The sequence below is a fragment of the Alligator mississippiensis genome, chromosome 4 (assembly GCF_030867095.1).
Source record: "Alligator mississippiensis isolate rAllMis1 chromosome 4, rAllMis1, whole genome shotgun sequence".
Taxonomy (NCBI): domain Eukaryota; kingdom Metazoa; phylum Chordata; order Crocodylia; family Alligatoridae; genus Alligator; species Alligator mississippiensis.
This window is the reverse complement of record NC_081827.1, coordinates 5703565-5724542: the sequence shown is the minus strand read 5'-3', so window position 1 is coordinate 5724542 and position 20978 is coordinate 5703565. Positions and strand designations below refer to the sequence as shown.

At 51.3% G+C, this 20978-nt stretch overlaps 1 protein-coding gene across 5 annotated transcripts in view; it reads left to right on the top strand.

Annotated features, from left to right (window-relative positions):
• Positions 1-20978, top strand: part of COPG2 (COPI coat complex subunit gamma 2) — a 31850-nt gene that overhangs the window by 9621 nt on the left and 1251 nt on the right. For 3 of the 5 annotated variants that reach the window (XM_059725718.1, XM_059725719.1, XM_059725717.1), the window contains 16 exons: positions 1122-1208; positions 3255-3412; positions 4156-4289; positions 5719-5786; positions 6670-6858; positions 9067-9162; positions 9729-10035; positions 12185-12260; positions 15049-15152; positions 15918-16043; positions 17193-17255; positions 17389-17528; positions 17894-18065; positions 19103-19200; positions 19943-20081; positions 20465-20563. In XM_059725718.1, the coding sequence (XP_059581701.1) occupies positions 1122-1208; positions 3255-3412; positions 4156-4289; positions 5719-5786; positions 6670-6858; positions 9067-9162; positions 9729-10035; positions 12185-12260; positions 15049-15152; positions 15918-16043; positions 17193-17255; positions 17389-17528; positions 17894-18065; positions 19103-19200; positions 19943-20081; positions 20465-20563 (2056 nt within the window). The remainder of the gene's footprint in view (positions 1-1121; positions 1209-3254; positions 3413-4155; positions 4290-5718; positions 5787-6669; positions 6859-9066; positions 9163-9728; positions 10036-12184; positions 12261-15048; positions 15153-15917; positions 16044-17192; positions 17256-17388; positions 17529-17893; positions 18066-19102; positions 19201-19942; positions 20082-20464; positions 20564-20978) is intronic. The other 2 variants (XM_006265129.4, XM_019487634.2) reach the window with 1 other exon arrangement.

The window sequence follows — 20978 nt, the reverse complement described above, 5'->3', positions numbered from 1 at the left end:
CTCCTCACACCACTTTTTCTCTTTCTCAGTCCTGTCTCCTCATACTCAGAACTTTGCCTCTGTCCAGTTTCCATGTCCCTTGCCCCAAGCAACTTCCCTCTTCTCCAGCCCCTTCCTTAGCACAGCTTTTCCTCAGCTTTCAGTTCAGTCTTATCCATCCCAACACTCAATTGCTCATTCATCTTGTGTGCACCTTAATTTGGAATATTGATTCTTCTTTGCTTTGGGGGTGCCCCATACCCCTGCCTATATCTAAACCATTATTCTCTTAAGTACCAAAAATATGCTTCAAACTGTACACAGGGGCTAGTTTGGAGACTGTTTGCACTGGTGAGCCGGCAGGCCAAGACTAAATCCTCCTTGATGCCTCTCATAGTTGCTAATGATGGATTAGGAGTCCTGCAAAATGTGACTGTGGCAATCCTGATCAAACTGGACCACATAACAACACTCTGCCCTCTATACAAATTTGACGGTGACATTGTAGAGATACATTCCCTTTCCTCAAGAGCATCAGACTGGTTAACTAACCTTAAACTGGACTTATAATTGTTGCCTCAAGTCTGCCATACAAAAGAAGATAGTTGTTAATATGTTTTTTCTGTGCTCCCTTTCCCTTGTAAGCAGTGTTGGAACAGTGAAGGTACGGATTAGTGTTGGGTGGGCATCAAGGATGGGGGAGGGGGTGATGGCATTGTGCCCAAATGTTGGGAGATGCGCAGGAAGGGGGCACATGAGACCAGGAGGCTGCCCTTGTTGGTTGAGCAAAGGGATGGGGAGGAACAGGAGATGAAGCCCCAATGGGTAGGCCTGTGTTGTGGGTCCTTGGAGGTGAGAACATGAAATTGCCTTTGTACTGGCCAGTATTGACAGAAGTCCCAAATTCTGCATTGATTTGTGTCCTGGAGTCCAGGGTAACAGATTGCAGTGTGCAAATTTATAAAAGGAGTTCTCAACACCGTGGGTCCTGTTGGCAGGAAGTAGAGCCCATGATTTAAATGACTTGGGGTAGCTATTTTTAATGAAACCATTTAGAAGATGATTTCATCATTAAATGATTCTCAGTAAAAGTCAGAGTTGTGGCTTTGCTTATCCTGTTCATTCTTGGCTTCTGCTCCTAGCACATGATGAAGATCAGTTACGATGTGGTCAAACGGTGGATCAATGAAGCCCAGGAGGCTGCTTCTAGCGACAACATCATGGTGCAGGTACGTAGCAGAGTCCTGAAGCCCATACTGTGCTGATTTCCTAGGACTCTCAGTAAGCCTGTGGAGTCTGTATTTTTGCATTTAGCTGATTACTGAGCTTACCTAGGTGTGTTTATGTAACGGTCCGCGCTGCCCTTACACCTCAGCCTTGCGGTGTGATGTGGGCGGGCAGACCCCAGTGATGCACATGTTGCAGGATCAGAGCTCTGTTTGTTACCTGTAACTCATCCCAGCCAGTAGCTGAAAAGGTGCTTCAAGTAGTTGTCAGTGACTGATTGCACTTAATGAAACTCGTGACATTGGTTAGTCCAGTTGCATTTAGCAGATAGCTTGCCATTCAGACTAGCAAATTTTTTAAGGGCAGATCTTCAACTTGCTGTCTTCTTTTCAGCTGTTAAAAAAAAGAAACAAAACCCAAAAACAAAAAAAACAGGATTTTGAGCAAATTGTGGAAAATGGGTGTTTTTAGACAGCCTGCTGGTCTCCAAATTCACAGTGCCAGATTCCTCTTGCCACGTGCCTGAACTCTGGTGTATTTCGTGCCCTTTTTTTCCCTTCCTCATTTCCGGGAGCTACAGTCCTTTTGCTGAGTTCATGGCTTGTCAGTGCTGGAGGACTTTAAATCTGAAACTACTTGAGAATTGTTCCTATTTTATCAGCCCAGAAAAATCCTTAAGTCACTTGTTTGTTTGGTTTTGGTTTTTGGGGGTTTTTTGCTTGTTTGTTTTCCAGTAAAACTTACTGTTTTGGGGTCTTCCCAGTCTGGCCTTGCAACCACAGGTCCCAGAGGGCTAGTTCCAAACAAACGTTGAAGGTCTAAGCATATTCTAACTGACAGAGGTTGGCTGGATCCTTACTCGAACCCCAGACTATAATGGTTTTGTGACTTGTCAAGTGCAGCTCTTGTTGTGTTGTTTAGTTTTACCATATACTGTAAGAAGTGCTGTGGGCCATAACTGGTAGGGGTCCACTGATTTTTATTTGGGGGGGCAATACTAGACAATTATTAATGAGCCATCTCGACTGATACTGATCCATTTGCCAATTTATGCAGCCCAGCAGTTTGGAGAGCAACATCTGGCTGGCGAGTCTGGGGTAGGGGTAGGAGAGGGGCATGGGGAAGATGGATCGAGGCCCGTAGCGCCCCCCAGCACCACTGCCACTTGGCCCAGTGCCACCCCCGGCCCTAAGTGCACAGCAGCCCCTTGCCCTGTGCACAAATTTGGGAGGTGCACGTCCCCCCATGCCTCCCCCAGGGGTGCGCGCAGTGGGGGTAGCTGCCGCCAACCCCCCCCCCCCCGACGAACTGCTCTTGGCTGTCCCCCACCCTGCCCTGGTGAGCAGCGCCTACCCCAGCCCTACTCCTTCCCTCACCTTGGGGACCTCAGTCTGTGCCCCCCATGCCCCTTCCCTCCCCCTGCCCATTCCCCAGCCAGATGCTGCTGTCCCAGCTGCCAGGCTGGCCGCATGTACGTGGCATTTATCGGCCACATCAGCCAAAAAGAGCCGATTGCCAATCATGTCAATTTTCCTTTTATCAGTGTTGATACGATATGGACCGATGTATCAGTGCACCTCTAATAACTGGCAAGTACAGGAGTATGTTCGCTTTTCAGCATCACACTAATGTGGGGACTTTGTTTAGCTGCCTCAAGGATGGTTTGCGGGGCCAATTGTTCATTACTGCACATCATAAATTGACATACGCAGTGCTTCAGGTGTTGATCCTGTTGCCAGGGGAACATTTTTCTCTACAAGTTTCTACGTATCTCTTACATCTGCTTCTGACTTCCTTCCATGTGGGTGAGGGGAGAGGACACCTTTTCCTGGCTGTCTCACATAGCTTTGTTGAATTGTAGATCTACTTGCTTGCGAGGAATTTAATTTCATTTGAAGATGATGTGATACTTTCGTTTAGAAATAGCCAGTCTGCTTACAGACTGTGCTTGGCAAGCACGTTGGTGCCAAATCCTTCCTAAGGTGGCACGGATGCAGTCTTTTTCCAGTTGTCCTTATGCGAGTATCACATTTCCCCTCTTTTCCTAGTATCATGCCTTGGGGCTGCTTTACCACCTCAGGAAAAATGACCGCCTTGCAGTTTCCAAGATGCTGAACAAATTCACCAGATCGGGGCTGAAATCCCAGTTTGCCTACTGCATGCTCATCCGAATTGCCAGTCGCCTCCTGAAGGAGTCTGAAGAGGGGTAAGCCACTTGGCTGTGTGTTGTTTGGTCACACTATATACCGTTCTCTTCATGTTACATAGCTAAGGGGAGGCTCGCCCTCATAAAAATACTTGGAATACAAAGGCTAGGGATAGAGAAACAGTATAGGGTTTTTGCAGGGAGTGTGAGCTGTAATCCTGGAAAAATAGGGTTGGAAGGGACCTCTGGAGGTCATCTAGACCATTTCCCTGCCCAAGCGAGCGAGAGCGAGCGTGTGCGCTTTCTCCACTTCACTAACAGTCTATTCAGGATGCTTGAAACTGGATTCAACAAAGCATTAGCAAGACATAGTAAGAATCTGCTTTGGCAGAGACAGACTGGCTGGCCCACTGTTTCTTTCCAACTCTGGTTTCTCATCCTAGTGGAATAAGGCTGTGTGACTTATGATCTTTAGCTCTAAGGTTCCTTTATCACTGCAAACACCTCCCCAAGGTGTTTCCCTTTCAAGTTGTCAGAGATCAAATAAGTGGCCAGACAAGCTGAGAGATGAATGTGATGCCATGTTGTTGGCGAAAGGGATTCACCCTACATTTGGTTGGGACGAATGGCAATGTGAAAGGGTTGAGCTGTATCATGGCAGTGTCAGCACATTAATATGACTCGACTGCAAATAAAACTCAGACCTGCCCCCCATTACCATGGCACTTGTTCGTAACCATTTCATGTTGCTGGGAAATAAGGTTCCCATGTGAAACCTCTGTGTGTCTTCGTGTCCCTGGCAGGCACGAGAACCCTTTGTTTGACTTCATCGAGAGCTGCCTGCGAAATAAACATGAGATGGTCATTTATGAAGCGGCCTCTGCTATCATCCATCTCCCAAACTGCACAGCGAGGGAGCTGGCTCCTGCTGTTTCAGGTCAGTTGAGGCATGAATTGGGTTTGCCACGCTGCCAACTAACATGGTTCATTTGATCCATTTCATCCATTGTCTTGGCTGGGGGCAAATGGTGGATTATCTAGTGATTTATAATTGCAAAATAATGCTTAAAAAGTAAGATCACACCTTCAGACCAGCATAAGTCTCCCGTGTCCTTCCTGTGACACTGACATGGCCCTGCAATAGTCCAGATAATTCAGGGACTCCTTGTTCACCCTTTGAGATGTCTGGCAAAACTCCTGTAGATGCAAAACCTGACCTGAAAGCCTTATTAAGTTAACGTCTGAATAGGTTCCCTAAATTTTTGTTACTGGTCAGATTAGATCACCTGTGATCTAAGCAGAGGTAGTTGTTCATATGTTACTCGCTGCCTGCATGAGAAGGGTCAATTCCAGTTGCTCCAATGGCATTGAAGGGCATCCTAAAAACTGAGTTCTACTCTTGCTTTTCTTGGAGGTGACAGAGGTTGGTTACAGAAAGCATTTGATCCACATTTGAGTACAGGGGGCATGTCCAGATGAGCATAGACATTTGTTTACCCAGAGACAAGTACCAGCGACACAAGGTGTGCCTTGTGCTGCTGCTACTTGTCCCCAGGGAACACCTGTGCCACGCATGCTCTGGCGCACAGCAAGTTACCCCAAGTGGGGTAAGGGAGGCTGGAGCCAGCAACTATGCTGGCCCCAGCAGCCTTACCTGGAGTCCTAGGGGCTTCCCAGGGCTGCAGCAGGAAGCCTGGCCAGCAGCCGGAGTATAGTTCCACCTGGCCAGACTGTGGTTTTGGGTGGCGTGCTCTATCGCCATGTGTGCCACCCCACTTACTTTTTTTTTTTAACCTGGATTTTTTTTGACCCTAGGATCTCCTAGGGTCAACAAAAAAAAAAGGGGGGGTCTGCAGCACTACATACCGCACCTCCGCACTCATCAGGACACAGCCAGATTGTCTTAATCTGTGGCAGAAATTAGACCAAAAGTTCCTCAAAGAATAACACATTTGACTGCAACCTTGAAATGCCCTAATGGCAAAGGCAGTCCATGTGGGCAGATCGCTAACCAACCTCTGTCTCTTTTCTCCTGCCCATTTGAGACCTTTCTTTTCTTGAACTTGCTGTAAGTAGGACTGGCTTGTGGTATGTAACCCCTGGGTGTTTCAGTTACAATTCAAGTGCTAGAGCGCTGCAGTTTCCCTGGCATCATCCAGTGCCTGTTGTGTCAGATGAAGTAATTCTTTGCTGCCCTTACACTGGTGTGTTCTGGTCATGGGGGAGCAAAATGGAAGTCTTCGAGCTTGTTAAGAATGAGCATATTTGGGGGGGGGGGGTTAACAGATCTGAATCCAGATGTTTCAAATCCACTATCCTTTGTAAAAGCATGTCATGAATCATTTCTCCAAATGCTTTATTTTCAGTGCTACAGCTCTTCTGTAGTTCACCCAAACCCGTCTTGAGATATGCAGCTGTAAGGACCCTTAACAAGGTGAGTGTTTCTGAGACCCTTTCTCCAGATATTTCCAGCATAAATTTCAGTGTGCAAAGAGCCCAGTGTGCAGAGGGGCTGGACCCGATGATCTTGTGAGGTCCCTTCTACAATCTGTGAGCCAGACTTTATCACAGGATGGTTCACTGTCTAAGGAAGGAAGGGTTTCGCTTTTGTGATTGTAAAATTCAGCAATCATAAGACCATATCCAGCCCTGCTAGAGGGCCTGCCTTCCCCTGTATAGGTTTTGGCTACAGCAGAAATCTCTCCTGTAAGCAAAGTAATCTCTGCTCAGGTCTGAACCATGGACTCTTAATGCCTTCTAATTGGATCCCTGCTGCGGCCGTAACACACTACCACGTACCATAAGAAAGTAGCGGTTCTGAAATGTTAGTGATATAAAGCATTGGTTTCTCATCCATAGCAATTTAGCAGTCTCTAGATTTGAGTATGAGCTGGAAGCGTTTGGATAAGTGAGAGCAACCTACTATGATTTCATATGTGTAAACTGCAGGGACTTAAAAATATAATACATGGAAGAGTATTGCAGCTGGCAGCACAAACAAATCCTTCCTACAATCACATGCACTAGGCCAGCTAAGATTGTATCTCCTGCTACTGCTGGCATTACCAGCTCTGACCACCTGCTCTTTATAGCTGAGGGCATTATTCCGGGAGCTAACAATCATGAGGCTTTTGATGGTGCATGGGGGTCTCTGGTTTGCTTTCTATTGATGGCTAAGCTGTCGATGCCTGTCATTCATTCCACAAGTACTTGGCCACTATGGGAGACCCCAAGTGTTTTGATCTCTGCTGCTGTTGCAGGCTTTCAGGTCCATACCATTTATACTGCTGCTTTCATATTACTGACTTCTTCTCCAGGTGGCCATGAAGCACCCATCTGCAGTAACAGCCTGCAACCTGGACCTGGAAAACCTGATCACCGACTCCAACCGCAGCATCGCCACCCTGGCCATCACCACCCTCCTGAAAACAGGGAGCGAGAGCAGCGTGGACAGGCTCATGAAACAGATCTCCTCCTTCGTGTCGGAAATATCGGATGAGTTTAAGGTGCAGTATTGTATGCTTCAGCCCTTTCTGATTGCAGCCTTTCCTCCTCTCCTTGCCTTGACGAAGCTTTGCCAATGGCAGAGAGAACTTTTTCAGTGACAGAATCCTAGAAAAGTAGCGTTGGAAGGGATCTCATCTAGTCCAACCCCTTGCTCAAGGCAGGTCCATTCCTAGCTAAACCATCACAGACGACTCTTTGTCTAATTTTTTTTTAAACTCCAGGAACAACCCAACATCCAAAGCATCATAAACACCCTCTAACTTGCCACAGGAGGACAAGAGCACTGACTGTCCTGCCACTTGCAAGGACAGAGCATAGTTTTGAAATCCTCCAGAGATCCAAGGGTGTTGTCATGTCCAGTGAAGCCACCTGCTGTTTTGAGAGAGGCAGATCCGCCTTATCTGCAGCTTCTCGGTTTCCTAGAAGCTTAGATGGGATCAGAAGCCCTCTGCCCACTCTCAACACGGGTGCTGTCACTGAGAACTGTCAGCACTAGGTTCAAGGGTCTTGCAGGAGATGATCTGACAGTATCCACGGTAAGGTGGATCTTGCAGCACTTCAGGGTCTAATTAAAATGGTCTCTAAGCTACATCAAAAACCCACCGAGACTGGTATTTCCCGACCTCTGAACCACAGGAGTTAAAGCTGCTTATGCCTCTTATAGCACAATCTTGCAGCCTTTTATAGCACAATCGTTTACTCTATTTACCCGAATCCAAGATGATCCTGAATATAAGAGGATGTCCCCCTCCTCCCCCCCATAACTAGATTCTGTGCATGAAAACTTCATAAACTTGGTATAATTGTCCATGTATAAAATCTGATTATTGGAGGGTCCTCTTAAATTCATCCCCTCCACACCCATTACTGCAGGCAGTGGGGGGACAAGCAATGAGAGGGACAGTAATGGAGCAGGTGGTGAGGAAGGCAGTAAGGGGCAGGGGTGGAGGAAGCATTGGGGGAGGCATGGGATGGGGGGGCAAGCAGTTTGCCCCTTTTGCTGCCCCCTGGAGCCTCGGAGACCCGTCCCCCCCCCCCCCTTTCTCTCTGCTTACCTTTGCTCCGGGGCTAGCAGGCTCCATCCCAGCTGCAGCCTGGGGCACAGAGCACAGCCCCATCCCAGCCTGGTAGCAGCAGCAGGGAGCTGCCATCACTGCCATGATGCCATTCGGTGTGCTGTCAGAGCAAAGGCAACCCAGGGGGGAGCGTGAGCAAGCAGTGCAAGAGGGAACTGGGGGACAATGAGAGGGGGAAAGACTACAGGAGAGAAGTGGCAAGGGGGCAAGCAGCAGCTGCTATTACAGCTCTGACCTGGGGTTGGGCCTAGAGCTGGAACTGCAGCAGGTGTCTACCCCCTATCCCTCCAACTGTCTCGTAGTCTACTCCAAGGCAAGGGGCTCTTCCCCCATGGAGGGGAGGGGTACCTCATCTTGGAATTGAGTAAATATGGTCATCTTCAGCAGGGCCCCAGATTGAGGCAGGGAGCTGCAGGATTTGTTCCCATTAACGTCACAGGTAAATGTATCCCCTAACAAGCGCTCTATGACATGCTAAAAGAATCACTTCCCCATCAGTGAAAACCAGTCGCTTGAGATGCAGCCTGGCATCTCTCTCCCAGTGCGTGTTAAACCTACATCATGCTTTTGAGATGAGAAGGGCTGAGCCATGTGGAACAGCAGAGGGCACTGCCATACTAACACTTACTAGCCTCAAACTGGGTCTGGCTCTCGGGGAAATCCTCCCCTTCCCCTAGCCATTGTGGCAGATTTAGATTGGACATTAGGAAGAACTTCCTCACAGTTCGAGTGGCCAAGGTCTGGAACGGGCTCCCAAGGGAGGTGGTGCTCTCCCCTACCCTGGGGGTCTTCAAGAGGAGGTTAGATGAGTATCTAGCTGGGGTCATCTAGACCCAGCACTCTTTCCTGCTTATGCAGGGGGTCGGACTCGATGATCTATTGAGGTCCCTTCCGACCCTAACATCTATGAATCTATTGTGACACTCTGGGAGGCCTTTGACTTGCTCCTCCTGAACACAGTCCTATGCCCAGCTGGCACATAATCTCAGTACTGGGTTGGAGTGCCATCTCTAGAATTGCCCCCACCTGTTGTTTTTTTTTCCCCCCCCAGCCTCCCTGCCACCTTAAAGAGCTGCAGCTGTGAGAAGTTTCACAGAGAAGTTGATGCCTGCCTTTTCTGCTCTCTTGCAGGTGGTGGTAGTGCAAGCCATCAGCGCGCTCTGCCAGAAGTACCCCCGGAAACACAGCGTGATGATGACTTTCCTCTCCAACATGCTCAGAGATGATGTAGGTCTCTCCAGCCACTAGCTGGGATGGGGAGGGGAATCCTCTGCTCCATCTGAAATGTGACTGGGCTCCGTTTCAGAACATCAGACCTTGCTTGGTGCATCAGCCACCAGGCTGGGCAGATGTACTATCAGGAGTAGTCATAGAATTGGACTGGAAGGGACCTCATGGGTCAGCCAGTCCATCCCCCATCCTGTAATGGCCTCGGGGCATAGGGATGGAGCCATGAAGCCAATAGTCACTCACTTCTGGCCTATGGGCCAGATCTGGCTACAGAGCCCTGTCATCCAGCCCTCCCATGGGCCTGAAAATTTGGCAGTGGGAGAGTGGTAGCGGTGTTAATTGTTCCCCTGCTGCCAAATGTCTGGACCCTTGGGGAGCCCTGCAGGCTGGATGACAAGGCTCTGGGCACTAGGACACCAATCCGTCATCAGATCCAGTGTGCAGGGCTGGAGGGTCGGTGCCACCGCATGATTCTGGGTATCAGTGAACAGCCTGGTGTCCTCAATCGAATGAGGCTGTTCATGGGATGAGGGCAACCGAGTGCTCCTTCTTGCCCAACACAGCGCTGTGTTCTGAGCAGTGCCTGCAGGCTGAGCGTTCTCGCTGCTCCTCCCCTCTCCCGCCAGGGTGGCTTTGAGTACAAGCGGGCCATCGTGGACTGCATCATCAGCATCATTGAGGAGAACCCTGAAAGCAAGGAGTCAGGCTTGGCTCACCTGTGCGAGTTCATCGAGGACTGTGAGCACACTGTCCTGGCCACCAAGATCCTGCACCTGCTGGGCAAGGAAGGCCCCAGGACCCCGGCTCCGTCCAAGTACATCCGCTTCATCTTTAACCGGGTGGTGCTGGAGAATGAGGCTGTGCGGGCAGGTGAGCTGCTGCATTGTGGGCGTGATGGGTGTTGGGTGCGAAGGAAGCTATTGAGCTCTGAGCTGGAGGGGAGGGGGAGAAGGCACAGCTCATGGCTGTCTCTTCCTGTACCTAATCAGGACATGGTTATGGACTCCTCTTATTAGTGGGAACTCTGGATACACGCTCTCTAGAGGTAGAGTGATGGGAAGGAGTAAGGAGGGAATACAACCCCATGTCCCTGCAGTGCAGGTGTGGTATGCTGAGCTGCCTGGGGCATGAAGATGTCCTTTTTCAAGGGGAAAGCATTTCTCCTTAAAACTCCCTTGGAAAAACTGGAGAAGGTCCAGAGAAGGGCAGCAAGGATGATTAGTGCTATGGAGGGGCTTCTATTGTGGGAGAGACTAACAAGGCCAGGCCCGCTCAGGTTAGAAAAGAGACACTTGATGGGGGACATAAGGGTTTACGAAATGCACAATGGCAAAAAAGTCGGTAGGGATTTATTATCGACTTGTCTCTGAATACAAGAACTAGGGCTCACAAAATGAAACTAGTAAATAGTGATTTTAATACAAGGAAGTTCTTTTTCGCAGTGTGTAATGAGTGTGGGACTCATTGCCGCCAGATGCGGTGGAAGCCAAGAGTTTAGCCAGATTCAAAAAGGGGATTGGACATATTCTTGGAGGAAAGGGGCATCAGTAGCTATTGAGCATAGGAGTGAGGGGCACAGCCTCTGAATCAGAATTTCCTAGACCTTCAATGCTGGAGGCTGCCAAGAAGAGAAGAACAGGGGAAAACAAACCTAGTCAGACCCAGCTCACTCTCCCTTTTAGCCTCTGCTCTCTGCCCGTGTGACACGAGAGACTGGGCAAGATGGGCCTTGGTCTGACCCAGTCAGTGGCAGTTCTTCTGTTCTAGCTGTCCTCAGAAACCTGCCACACTCCTTTCCTGGATGAATCTGCTTTGAAAATGTGCATTTAGCCTTCCCCTGGTCCAAGCTCAGGTCAGGGTGCAGTTATCTCCTGCTGCCCATATCACAGAAAATGAGGGCTGAAGGGACCTCAGGAGATCGCATCTAGTCCAGCCCCCTGCTCCAAGCAGGACTGGCCCCAACTACATCATCCCAGCCAAGGCTTTGTCTAGCCGGGTCTTCAAAACCTCCAAGAAAGGAGACTGCACCACCTCTCTAGGTAACTCATTCCAGTGCTTCACCATCCTCCTAGTGAGAGTTTTTTTTTCCTAATATCCAACCTAATCTTCCCTTGTTGCAACGTGAGCCCATTGCTCCTTGCTCTGTCGTCTGCCCCCACTGAGACTAGTCCAGCTCCATCCTCTTTGCAGCCCCCTGCAGCGAGTTGAAGGCTGACTGCCTGAAGTCACTGTTATCTACCTGATATCAGTGATCTCTACCAGATATATATACTACCCGACATCACCTTGCCCCAGGCCAGCAGAGGAGCTGGGGTACCAGGAAGGGGAAGCAGCACCAACCAGTTCCTACTGTAGCAAATCTTTCTCTTCCAGGTACTATTTCTTTAGCCCTGAGGCATGGAGCCAGAGGTGCAGCAGGGTGGAGACTTCACCCAGTAACCTAACCACAGCTCCTCCGCTTGGGGATCTGAAAGCGTACTTAAGTAGGGAGCTAAATCCTCCCCTTTGTATCTGCAGAGCTGGAGCTGGCACTGAAGTGGAATTAGGTTTGTCAGCTTGGCTATAGTGTTACCGAGCCCAGTATCAATGTCCTCGGTTACAGTTTGGCCCAGGCAAACAATGAATGGCGCGGGCTTCTGTGGAAAAGGAGCTTGTTTCAGGTGACTGATAATGGACGCGTGTACAGTACACGTGACGGCTGGGGCCGGAGGGACCGAGGCAGAGTGTGCTTTGGGTTAGAAGCAGGGCTGAGGCATGCTCGTGGGGTGGGACAGCTCACAGGCAGCACCTGTTGTACCAGAGAAGAGCTGAGATGGGTATCAGCTGGGCCAAAGGCTCCTGGGACAGTCGGGCAGGTGAGCTTGAGAGCGAAGGACAAGGAAAAGCAAGGGGAGAAAAATCTTTGCTAAGAGCTGGTGATGGGGGAGGCAAACTGCCTTGGGGCAGTAGTGCACGGGGCTGCTCTGCCGCTGTGTGAAGGGCATTAACCCCTCTTCCGTCCCTCTGCTTTCTTCTCCAGCTGCCGTGAGTGCCCTGGCAAAGTTTGGGGCCCAGAACGAGAGCCTCCTTCCCAGCATCCTGGTGCTTCTGCAGAGGTGAGCTGGGGAAAGCCCGCTGCGAGTACCCTGCTCCCTGGCATGATGCAAGTCTGTGGGGATCCCGCCTTGTGCTGTGTCCTTTGACACTGCAGGTTCAGTGAGGCCGTACTGAACCCACCCGCAGGCAGGCTCTTCCCACAGCAAGACCATGCACTGAGCAGGTGCTGGGGCCAGCAGCAGCGCTCTCCCTTCGCTATACGAGGGAGCTGCTGAATGATGCACATGGGGGAGATCCCACCCATTCGGTCACTTCCACATCCTGCGACTTGAGGAAGGGCACGTGGGGTCTGGTCCTTCAAACTGCTCATCGTGGGCAGTGCATCTCTTGTGCTTCCTGAGCATTTACTCTCTTGCGCTTCCCTAGGAACGGGCTACCTAGGGAAAGTGTACCGGAGGAGTTCAAGGAGAGGGCAGGCAGCCACTGGTCAGGGATGATCTAGTGTAGCGACGCCTGTTCTACCTTGGGTACTTCCCATGTTTCCAGGCTTTGCTGGTTGCCCCCGCACCTCCCTTTCTGTTACATGTCAAGGTGTTTTTAAGCCTTCCTCTGAGGCATTGGGTGCTGGCTGCAGCCCAGGCTGGTGATGGGGACTGGGCTGTGCCAGTGCTTCTGCTGGGACCAAAACTGGGTCCTGGCTGGAGGGTCTTGCCGTTCCCCTCTGGGTCAGGCTGATCACCACGTTTGGGATCAGGAAGGAAATTTTATGCCATGTTCACATTGGTACAGATGGCGGGGGGGTTGCCTTCCTCTGTAGCAGGGTCGTGGCCTCTCCCTGGGATCTCTTGAGCCTCTATTAAGTGTTTTATAGAAGCAGGACATTGGCTGCCGTGGTTCCCCTGCTTTACCTGTGGCAGGTTTGGTTGGGATGTCTTGTTGTGTCAAGGTCAATAGTCATTTTAGGAAGAGGTTAGGTGATGGATTTATACAGGATGGTTTGGCTAGGGTTGATCCTGCCTCAGGCAGGGGGCTGAACTAGGTGACCACTGGAGGTCCCGTCCAGCCCTACTTCTCTGTGACTATGATTTGGCGTGGAAGCGTTAGCCCCATTTCACTCACAAATGAAGTAACTCCCAAGGTCAAGTCGGGGCTGGTGGTTGGGTTTGGAAGTCAGTTTCTCCTGGCTCCCAGCTCCATGCTCGTCCCAGGACGGCTATTTGGCTTCCTCCGCCTTCCCTGTGCAGTCGGTTCCAGCTGGGTGCAGCCCCTCTTCACTTGGGTAGCCCAGCTCTGCATTTTAGACCAGTGCTGGGTTTTGTCCCTAGGGAGGGCGGAAGAGTCTGACGTGGCATGAGCTGCAAGACTGGCGGGCTGAGAAGGAGCGTGTCTGTATAGCACTAAGTGTCACCCACTCGGTCCCAAACCCCGAGCAGGTGGCTGCACTGATGTGTTGACATAACATTTTCTTTCCTGTTCCCTGTGGTTGGGTTCACGCGCCTGAGAATAAAACTAGTTGAGAAACCCCAGGAGCTGCCTGGTGCCCAACGGGGGCATAGGCATTGACTTTTTATTTTGCAGGGAGGGGCCTAAAATGATGCCCCTCTCGCCCCCTACGGCACGAGTGGAGCAGGGCAGGGTTGGATGCACGCTGCCTGCTGCAAGCTAGGGGCTCCCCACACTGCTGTCCTCCCCCCAGGAGCTCCGTGCCGGCTGTGCCACCATGGCAAAGTGCCCCCCTGCCTGCCCAGTAGCAGTGGGGGTGGCAGCACATAGTTGCACCCCACGCTGGGTTGCCTTGCCAGGTGGCATGGCTGGCGTGGGGCTCCTGGGGGATGGTCAGCAGCATGGGGATCCCCCTAGCTTACAGTAGGCAGCCTGCATCTGCCCCTGCCCCACGCACAGATTAGGGGGGTACATGCCCCTTCCTCGCCCCCCAGGAGTGTGTGCCATGGCAGGGAGCCGCTCACCCCCTCTTCCCCCCACTCTTGGCCCTGTGGATGAGCCACCTGTAGCTCTGTCCTGCTCCCCACCTGGGCCTCATGCACCACCCTGGCTGGGCAGCATCCCTAGCCCCAGCCCCTCTCTCTCCCTTACTATGGGGGGGCCTCAATATACCCTGCCCTCCCCTCCCCACAGTAGACTTACCTGTAGGCAGCTGGGGGACCTGCTTTCCACCATGGCCTGGGGCTGTATTCCCAGCTGCGTGCATGTGCACGTGGTGCCCCCTGCACCCCCTTGCAGACTAGGACTGTGCCAGCCAGCAAGGGGAAACCTGCCGTTTCCCACGTTTTTTTCACAGTGAATGGAAAACTCAGATCCATTCACAACGCTGGGAATCCGGGACAAATGCTGTCCCAGAGTCATGCAGCTGGGACCAGGACTTGATGTTGCCCTTTCAGGACTGTCCTGCCCAATTAGGGATGAGTGGTCACACTGCCCTCTTCCCAAGGGGGGCCAGGATCCTCAAGCCCTCATACTCGGCGCCTACACTGTAGGGTGTCTACTGGGACCCCTGATGGTGACGTATGAGGTACAGGCGTATACTTTAATGGGACCCAATCCCAGGTTAATGATGTGGTGCTTTGATACGGTGCCTCTCCAACTGATCTCCCTGGTTCTTTGTTAGGTCGTGCTTGCGTATGGCAACTTCTAGTGACCTCTGTACATTTAACACGGAAGACACTGTGTACAAGAGAGCAGAGTGAATTACTGCGTTAGCATATGATGTTGCTTGTAGTACTGGCATATAGTGTTCTGTGAAATGTGCCAGTCCATCAGGACAGGGTAGGCCACTGTTGCCATGTCTAGTCCAGTTTCCCTTCTTGACCCTTCCCGTTCCCTGGGCAGGTGCATGATGGACAGCGACGACGAGGTCCGTGACCGAGCCACGTTCTACCTGAACGTGCTGCAGCAGAGGCAGCTAGCGCTGAACGCTGCCTACATCTTCAATGGTGAGCGAGACGGAAACAGCCCTGCTCGACCCAGCTCCTGCACTGTTGCTTCCTGATTGGACGTTGCTGCGGTATCATCCGCTGGGCTGATTGCAGCGTGGGTGCAGTCATTCCCCGTGCAGCCTCAGTCGCTGCGTTCTGGATACCTGGAGCGGTGTCAGGCATGCTGCTGAAGGCAGTAATGCTTCTGCTTGTCCCTGTGTGAAGCATAGAGGGAACACGGTTCATGATGAAGCCAGAGCAGAGGTATTGGTGATTTGGGCTCTGGGTCCAGCCCTGCCCTGCTGGCTGACGTAAGACGGGTCATTCACCCTCTGTCTTGTCTTGCTCAGTACAGAATGGGCATGACCCATCTCAGTGAGGGGCATGGTAGCTGTTGCCTCAGGATCCTTGAATTACACGGGCCAAATGTTCAGACTCGAAGTATTGCTGCTCTCAATCAGGTGCTTGCTCTGCCCCTGGTCCCTTCTGCAGAACTGGTGCTCTTGCCTTGTCGGCATCAGTCCCTGGAAGCACTCACAGTGTTTTGCTTATGACTTGAGCCAGCCACCAGGCTGTACAGAAGCATTTGGCCCTTTCAGCAGCTTCCCTTGCTCGGTTCCAGAAAGCAGGTGGCTGAGACTGACTGGGACGTCCTCCCACTCCCAGTTCAGTGGACAATCTGTGTTCCAGACCAGAGCGGCGAATGCTGCCTGATGTGCTGTTGCATTGGACCTCGAGCGGTTCCTAAGTGGAGACCAAGACCCCTTTCTCTGTGTTTTGCAGGGCTGACTGTGTCTCTGCCTGGGATGGAGAAGGCCCTCCACCAGTACACGCTGGAGCCTTCTGACAAACCCTTTGACATGAAAACAGTTCCTCTGGCTACCACACCAAACTTTGAACAGAAAGCAGGTAACAGCCAAGCTCCCTTGACACAGCCTGCTCCAGGAGTGGGGTGGCATAGTGGGTTAAGCTTCCGGTGCCCAGACGCCCAGGAGTAAGGCGGACAGCTTGAACACATCGCTTACTGCACCCCGGGCCTCTCTGAAAGGTCCTGTCTGGCTCTTGGGTGCAGCAGAGTTGGGCATTCACCACCAAAGCGTGGAGCTAGCTCACTTATCTATGATCCAAACTCTTCCTCTCCTGTCCTACTGAAGCATTTGCTTCTGCCTTCCAGAGTCCCCGGGTGGAGAAGGCATGAGGACAGGAGAGAGGGGACCCAAATGTGTTTTAAATGACTGTGCTAGATCAGAGAAGTGGGGCTGGAAGGGGCCTCCAGAGGTCATCTAGTCCTGAGGCAGAATCAGCCCTGTCCAAACCATCCAGTAATCTAAACTTTTTAAAATTACTGTCAACCCTGACACAACCACAAAACATCACACCTGAACCTGCCCAGGCAGAGCAGGGGGACCACAGCAGCCAATGGTCCTGCTGTCGCAAAGATTGATATTTGCTCAAGAGATCCCATGATGAGGATCGCACCCTCCGCCACACAGGAAGGCAAAAAGCCCTGCAGTCCATTCCAGTCTGACCATCTTCTCTCATGCCCCAGCGCCTTTCTGATCTTGCAGGATTGTTAGAACCAACATTGTTGTAATCTTCCTCCCTTCTGCCCTGCCCGTTTGATCCGAGAGCTCCAGGAAGCAGTGATTTCAGTTACCTTACCTATATGGTCTCCTGGGAACAGGTTAAATGCCAGGTTAGAGTCTTGTTAGAAATAGGAGCCTTGTTTCAAAAGATTCTAGTTCATACATCCCAGCTCAGCTGCTGTTTGACACATGGTAGCTGGAGCAGCTGTGTCAAAGCCAGATGTGCATTCCTGGTGTTTCATTGCAACTGGGTGTAAGACTAAGTTTGGGGAATCCTGGTGCTTGAATTCGGGAATCTTTCTTCTGGGCGGAGCGCAGGAGACATGTTTAGCAGGCCCAAGAACTCGGATCAGAAACAGCTTGCTGCAGAAAGCACGACTGCTTAGCGAGTCTGTGTGGAAGACCATCCAGGGGGCCTCAAATATCTCTTTTAAGAGACTTAACAGTGGTATCTTTGCTTCTCTCCTTGCAGAAATTGCACTAGTAACCAACAAGCCAGAGAAAATCACACCATCTCGCCAGGACATATACCAAGGTATGGGCTGAAAGGATGGGGGGCATGTCTCGTGCTTCAGGTGTTACTGGTGTGCTGTGTCTTTTACGCAGGGAAGAGGTGACTTTTACCAAACTTTTCCTTAAAACATGCCTGAGTTTCTGTTTCTCTGCAGAACAACTCGCTGCCATTCCCGAATTCAAGAACTTGGGACCGTTATTTAAGTCGTCTGAGTCCATGCAGCTTACAGAAGCTGAAACAGAGTATTTTGTTCGCTGTATTAAGCACACGTTCACCGATCACATAGTTTTCCAGGTAAGCTGAGCCCCTTGGCTGGACTCCTTTTGACACCTGGGTTCCTTGCAAATGCACTGGCATTTAGTGCATGTTGGAGGAGAATAGCCTCTCCTGGTGGGAGCTAGCTGTTGTAACCTGACTGAATCGGGAGTTTTGAGTGATAGTTAGAGGCCTTGGGTTGCTTGTCATTAGGGCTGGCAGACTTATTCTGAGGCTCAAGACAAGGAGATGATCCAATGTGCTCTTAAGAGTTCCCCCAACTAGCAGAGTTGGGGTCAGTGAATAGAAGGTGCCATTGCAGGATAAAGCTAGGGAAAAAGCTGACTACAAAAAACGTTTTTGCTACACGCAGCCCCCACCCCTCTTTTGCTTCTCTCCTGCAGTTTGACTGCACAAACACCCTGAACGACCAGTTACTGGAGAAGGTCACTGTGCAGATGGAGCCATCGGACGCTTACGATGTCATTTGCTACATCCCAGCAGCCAGCCTCCCTTACAACCAGCCGGGCATGTGCTACACTCTTGTGCAGCTGCCCCAGGACGATCCCGCTGCAGGTACCAATTGAGAAGGGAGGACGTTTCGCTTATGTCGGCCCCTCGAACGAATTCTGAATCGATCCCTGGCGAGATTTCATTCGAATCTTAGGGAAGCAGGGCTGGAAGGGACCTCCAGCAGCCCCCCTGCCTGAGGCAGGATCAGCCCTATCCAAACCATCCTATACAATCCGTCATCTAAACTCAGTTGATCTGTTCACATTGTGCTAATTTACTGTGTACCCTGCATGTCAGATTCTACTACTTTTCTCATTCAAGTAGCCAGTCTGCTTAGCGTTTGTGTAGGACTGAGCTTTAGTCTATATGCGCGCTTTTGACCTGGCTATCACTCCAGTGGATGATTGAAAAAGAAACACAATTAAAGGAATCTGGAGTTAACCCAGGAAAAAAGGGTTTGTTGCCAGGAGCTTATCAGAGCTGCACGTTGGATGTACGGGCACTTGGTGAAATGAAATACAGGAGCAGAGCCCGCATAACTGAGACGCCAGCAAGATGGGCCCCAGTGTAAAAGCGGGGTAGCTCTTCTATGGTAGCTGTCCCCCTCAGCCACAGGGTTAAAATCTCTGTGAATCTGGGGAATGAGAGAATTCCCTTCCAGTAGAGAAGAGGACTAGTCTTGCCTTTGCACTTAGTGAAAACCCCACTGAGGCTGGATTTAGTTTGACCTGAATGTTCAAGGCTGGGGCCTGATTGTCACTGGAGATTACTACAGTTAGCCTGAATCCCTGAGCAAGGGCCCATGTCTCTGGTTCAGTCTATCTGATTTCCAACAGCTCTTGACTCTACTTTGACCTAGCTCCAAAGTATTAAGCGTCATTGGCTCCCATGTGCTTTCGCTTCTGCATATCGCTAATCCAGGAGCCTCCCCTGACCTTAAACTGAGTGTAACAGTCAGGCTGTGCTGTGCCTGTAGCTTGGGGATGGGCCAGGTATACCGCCATTCCTAGTCCCTCGTTGGGCTCCAGTACTCGGCCTGGGTGGAGGACGCTGTGTTCCCCACGCTCTGACGTGCTCTCCCTTCCCTCTCCCTCCACCAGTTGCTTGTACTTTCAGTTGCACGATGAAGTTCACAGTCCGTGACTGCGACCCGAACACGAGGGTCCCAGAAGATGACGGCTACGATGACGAATACGTGGTACGTCTGTTGTAGAGCCTGGGTGTTTTGCCCGTCGCTTGGGGGTTGTGAGCACAGCTGCCCAAGCCAGCTGGCCGTCTCCTTTACTTCACGCTCTCCTTTGTTTCCATCCCCAGATTGCTCCAGCTTTCAGCCCCTCATCTTATTCTGATCCCTTTCTAAACCTCCCGCTTCTGCCGAAAGCAAACAGCCTTTGGTGCTAGAGTGCAGAAGCTGGATGGAGACTCAACTTGGTCTTCTCTGTGTGACCCTCTGCCAGCCTTCTTCCTGCCCCTGCACATTTCTGTTCTCTCCCGGCATGTCTGGGCCCTGGATTAGCTCTTCATGGCCTCAGCAACATGCCTATTACACTTCTGGGCACAGCCTAAACTCCTTCACACCCTTGGCAGCCTGAAGGCTGCTTGCAAGTGACCCTCCAGAGTAGGTCTAGGCACGTTCTCCAGCCTCTCCCTGCGCTGCCTTGGTACCTGCTTACTGGATGTCCCCTCTACCAATGCACTCTTGCATCCCTGAAGTAATTGTTTAAAAGTTTTAAGCTTCACTAGTAGCCACCAGTGGGGCTGCCCCTCTATTATCTAGGGCTTGTGTTAGTGGGCAGTCTTGAGAGAGAGAGCCAGGCCCACTGGGGTTGTATCAGAAATAATTCTAGGCAGAGTTGTTGTCCGACTTTTCCCCTTGCAAAGAATCGTTGCCTTGCAGTGTAACCGTGCACAGCCGAACACCTCCCTTGTTTCTCTCCCAGCTGGAAGACCTGGAGGTGACCGTGTCCGATCACATTCAAAAGGTCCTGAAGCCCAACTTTGCTGCCGCCTGGGAGGAAGTGGGAGACGACTTTGAGAAGGAGGAAACCTTTGCTCTCAGCTCAATTAAAACCTTAGACGGTGAGACAGCCCCCCTGCTCTAATAGGTTGGTGACCCGGCTGCGATGGTTGCCCGGCTTGGTGGGAGTCTTCTGGTGCCTGGTAGAGGCTAGTATCTCAGTGATCCAGCAGCAAGGTTTAATGCACTAATGTCGGGCTTGGGAGCAACAAGAAACCACTAACAGCAGCAGACTGGGGAGGGTTATAGTCTTCAGCTGCCCCTGGCAGAAGAGGCACTGTTAGGTGGGGAGACTGCAGAGAGGTCTCGCCCAGGTAGCACAATGTGCTGGCTGCATGGTGCTCGGAGAAGGTCCGGTGAACTAGAAGTGTTCCACTTCAGCGCCAGGGTTCCTGTAAGCAGAGACCGGGTGCAAATAACAGTCTCCTTCAATCTTTGAATACAGAAGCTGTCAATAACATCGTCAAGTTCCTGGGCATGCAGCCCTGCGAGAGGTCGGACAAAGTGCCAGAGAACAAGAATGCCCACACGCTCTATCTTGCCGGTAAGTACTGCCCCCAGTGGGTTTCATGTTTCCGTGCTTCCCTCGCTCCCTGCTTCGTCCTCCTATTGAGGAACTAATGATGCGCCCCCTGCAATGCAGACCTGTTGTCCTGGCAGTTAATGCTCCAGTAGGGCACAGAACTGTTTTCTGAGACCCTTCTATAGAAAGGCAAGATCCATCTGACGGACGAGGGACCTGTTGCCTTCGAGGGATACTGTTTGGCACATGTCTTTTCCAACGCTGCTCTTTCCATTGGGTATTAAAGAGACTAACCTGTGGATTAGGTGCCCTGTAGATTGAGTTCTCTGCCCACTGTGAGTCTGAGGCCACAATGCATCGGGGCACTTCCTAGTTCACTCTTCCTGCTCACCAAAGTCCATCCTGATGTCCCAGGCACTGAGAGCTGCTGTTGTAC